Source organism: Chenopodium quinoa, unplaced genomic scaffold, assembly GCF_001683475.1.
Source record: "Chenopodium quinoa cultivar QQ74 unplaced genomic scaffold, ASM168347v1, whole genome shotgun sequence".
Classification (NCBI taxonomy): Eukaryota; Viridiplantae; Streptophyta; class Magnoliopsida; order Caryophyllales; family Amaranthaceae; genus Chenopodium; species Chenopodium quinoa.
This window is the reverse complement of record NW_018745448.1, coordinates 6,500,329-6,504,123: the sequence shown is the minus strand read 5'-3', so window position 1 is coordinate 6,504,123 and position 3,795 is coordinate 6,500,329. Positions and strand designations below refer to the sequence as shown.

General features: G+C 34.1%; 1 protein-coding gene across 1 annotated transcript; it reads right to left on the bottom strand.

Annotated features, from left to right (window-relative positions):
- Positions 1–204: 204 nt before the first annotated feature.
- LOC110713805 (thioredoxin H-type-like) lies at positions 205–2,286 on the bottom strand. The gene is made up of 3 exons (XM_021892245.1): positions 1,626–2,286; positions 793–915; positions 205–593 (listed from the first exon to the last, which is right to left on the bottom strand). The coding sequence occupies exons 1-3, from the start codon at positions 2,016–2,018 to the stop codon at positions 462–464; spliced, it is 648 nt and encodes a 215-aa protein (XP_021747937.1). The 5' UTR covers positions 2,019–2,286; the 3' UTR covers positions 205–461.
- Positions 2,287–3,795: the final 1,509 nt, after the last annotated feature.

The window sequence follows — 3,795 nt, the reverse complement described above, 5'->3', positions numbered from 1 at the left end:
AAGCTTTCAAGAGATGAAGTCATGGAGAGGAGGAGAGAAAGCTCAAATGTGTAAGGAAATAATGTAGACGGATAAGAACAATTTGAAGATGGACTGTTGGAGTACAAAATTACAAATAGGGATATAAAGGTAAAACACATTTTGAAGGGTAAATAGGGGTACAAAGGTAAAATAACATTTTGAAGGGTATAAAAGTCCGTTCACTATTCATAAGAACAACTTTCTACTTTTTATAAGGTAGGGATATATAAAAAAGTACTATTACATAATACGAAGTAGGTTTTTACATATCCTTAACCTCAAGTTTACAATCATGATATATCAGCAAATATTACTACTACATACATATATAGTATATGGTAAAGAAAACGCTCATTGATCAAACTTTTATTGATGCTTCACTAATTAAAACTACTTTAGCTTGATACTACTACTATACTGTATGAACCAAGCACTGCAATTTAAGCCCTGTGCTTCTCAACCTTATTCTGAAGATCTTCCTTCCTGGCTCCCACAATCTTGTCGATTTGCTTTCCCTTCTTCATGAGCAAGAATGTTGGCATTGCTTGTACTCCATACTCACACGATACATTCTGTTTTCATCCGTACCATAAATATAAAATATGTTAGGAACAATATTGTGAACGGCCATGTATGCCTCAAAAGTTAAAACTATGGATACAAAGCTATAGTAGCATGAATAATAAGTAATATGGAATAATAAAATTGTAATAATAACTATTCAAATTAAATTTTGTAACAATAAGGTTAGTCTAGGAAAAAGGGGCATACAAATAGCTCATCCACATCAATCTTGACCACATCAACATCACTGTATTTAGCAGCTATCTCTTTGATGGTTGGCTCCATATAACGACATGGTCCACACCAAGTCGCCGTGAAATATATCACAACCTGAAATAGATTTGCCCAACAAATGAATTAGTACTTCCTTAGTTTTATTTTAGTAAAGTACATAACGAAAACAACAATATTCAATAAATGACCAACTAACACTTAAAAAAGTAAGTTTGTTTTTTCTTCATATATATACTATGTATATCCTTTTAATTACTCCCTCCGTCCCTAAATTACATTCCTCTTTGAAAATTTACACGTGAATTAAGGAGGGAAGAATAAGACAAATAATAATAATTAGATAATGCAATTAGAAGTACAAAGATAGGTTAGTTATTACTCATGACATGTCATCAATCCTTTGCAAAAAAAATGGACAATCACATGCTCCTAATTGAAATTTTTTAACCAATCATATTCATTGTAATTTGGCACAAGGATTATGAGTGAGATTAGATAAGAATGAATGAGAAAGCATTAAATATAAAACAGAAAAAGAGAGTTGATTTACTAAAAAACACTTACCAAAAATAAAAAGGAGGAATGTAATTTTGGAATACCAAAAATAGAAAGGAGGAATGTAATTTAGGGACGGAGGGAGTAACTTAAGATCGAACAATATTCATGCAATTCAAGTGGGAATATTTACACACAAATATGGCGTAAGATAAACTGTACAGAATAACAAATACGGAACATAAAACCAGTTTAATGTTATTTCATAGGCCACTTTTATCAAAGCAACACGAATATTGTTAAAAGTATACCAGCTTGTTAGACTGTTTGGAGGCTTCAAAGTATTCCTTCCACTTGGTAGAGGAATGGAAGGCAATGACTTCCTTGTTATCGGCGGCTTTGACACCACTAACTTTACCACCAGCAACATCGCCGCCTCCATTGACAACAACAGATGGCACCCTAGAGGCAGAAAATGAAGGGGCCATAAAGTTATTATTATTAGAGGGGTTGGAATAAGAAGGGGGTAATGTGGCACAAACAGGAGCAGCGGGTACCCTATTGTCATTATAGTTGTTAGACCAACGGTATCGGTCACGATTAGCGGCCGGTTTATTATAAGCCGGAGGGCATGGAGCCGGAACTGCGGTTGCTGTAACCACAGATGATCTATTTTCTGGGATTGTAGACAATCTTGCTCCCATTTTTTCTTACAGTATATTTTGGTGATATCAAGGATAACAATGTGAAGTAGTATTAAGGAATTATATTGTACGGTTTTTGAAATGTTTTTGGTTGATGTATTGGAGTAGGAGTAGGGATATGAGGGGTTTATATAGAATTATATAGGTGGGGTTCTACAAAATGGATAAAATTTATTCATCATGCATGTACGATTATTATTCTAGATTTCTTCTGTTCTAAAATAACTATTACAATCAACTTTGTACACATACCGATACACTAACTTGACTTTTTTTTTTTTTTTTTTTTAATAAACGATTTTATTTTTATATAATAATTATTAATTAAAATATTATAAAAATTATATTATGAAATTTTACATTAGTACTTACGTAACATATATTATAATACAATTTGTTAATATGTTAGTAAAAAACTATGGTCAAAGTTAATGCATGGATAGTGATAAAGTTCCAACATCCCCGATAGTCTAGAACAGAGGGAGTAATTTTTTTATAGGAGTATATATTCTAAAGCATCATTTAGTTGAAGTGGAAAATAAATTTATATAAAAGCTTGTATTTTATACAAATTTATTTGAAATTCTTAGTAATTTTATTAAGTTGTTTGGTTGTGACGATGAAAAAGTTAAAATTTTCATATAGGTACCATGTATTAGAAAAACAATAATTTAAATATAGCTGGGATGTAGAGTGGTTATTATTTTATAATAAAATACTCTTAGACATTACAAAATTAAAAACTAAAAATAAGAAATAAACCAATCCAGCTCACAAGAAAAGTGTTATAAAATAAAATGGTTAAATGGTTATATGTAACGTTTGGCTAGTTTTGGAATTAAATTAGAAGTTCAAAATAGTCATTTTTGTAAGGAAATTTTATCAAAAACCTCATTTTTTTTTCTTTTTTTTTTTGTGGGTAAGATCATACTCGAATCAAATTTTTTTTCTTTTTTGTGTGAAGTCGTACCTTATGTTGGAAAATAAGGTTTGACCCTATTTTCCAGCGTCGACTATCCCAACCCCACCCACGAAACCATTGATCCCAAGCCCCACCCATAAAACCACACTTTCATGGCGTTGGTCACCCTAAACCCATCCCTTTCACAATAGCCACCCATCCCTCGTCTCCAAACCCCGCTCTCTTTTCATGGCGACCTCCTCTATAGCCCAAGCCAGTCAGCCACTCACCCTCTCCCCTCCACTGTTGATGCTGGTAACCCCCACCCCCCCCCCCCCCCCCCCCGCGACACCCTTATCCTTTGCTCCTCCCTTTCCTCTACCCTGAGTACCCACTTTCTCCGTTTTCCCCTACCATTGAATGCCCCCTACCTTTCCCCCTACCTCAAAACGACCCCGACCCCTTCCTCAATCCCAGCCCCCCCCCCCCAAACACTAAATTCAAACTCGAACCATCTAAAACCCAATTTCGCAAGGTGGTGGTGATATGTTTATTTTATATAGTGTTTTGTCCTTGTCACATGGTCATAATTATAAGTATTTTTGGCTCTCCAAAGCTATTTTTTTATTAATAATATGCATTTCCTAGTGTCTTTGTAGTTTTGACATTATTTTATAGAAAATTGCGAATTTTGAGGTAATTTCCAGGATTTTTTAGCAACTACGAGTATTGCACATGGAACACACTCTTATGGCCACTTTTTGAAGCCAAGGACCGTGTTAAAAGTAATTGAGCCTGATGATTAAGGGCTCGGCAAAGAAGAAGAACTGAGGCATTAGACCGAAGTTATGAAGATCAAGGAAGAGATTCGAAATA

What these genes read in the sequence shown, in the direction of transcription:
- LOC110713805 (XM_021892245.1), bottom strand. Translation starts at nt 2,018, where the DNA reads ATGGGAGCAAGATTGTCTACAATCCCAGAAAATAGATCATCTGTGGTT. An exon ending in CCAAACAGTCTAACAAGCTG is followed by an intron (nt 916 to 1,625) that starts GTATACTTTTAA and finishes AATCTATTTCAG; the next exon opens with GTTGTGATATATTTCACGGC. An exon ending in TTGATGTGGATGAGCTATTT is followed by an intron (nt 594 to 792) that starts GTATGCCCCTTT and finishes GGATGAAAACAG; the next exon opens with AATGTATCGTGTGAGTATGG.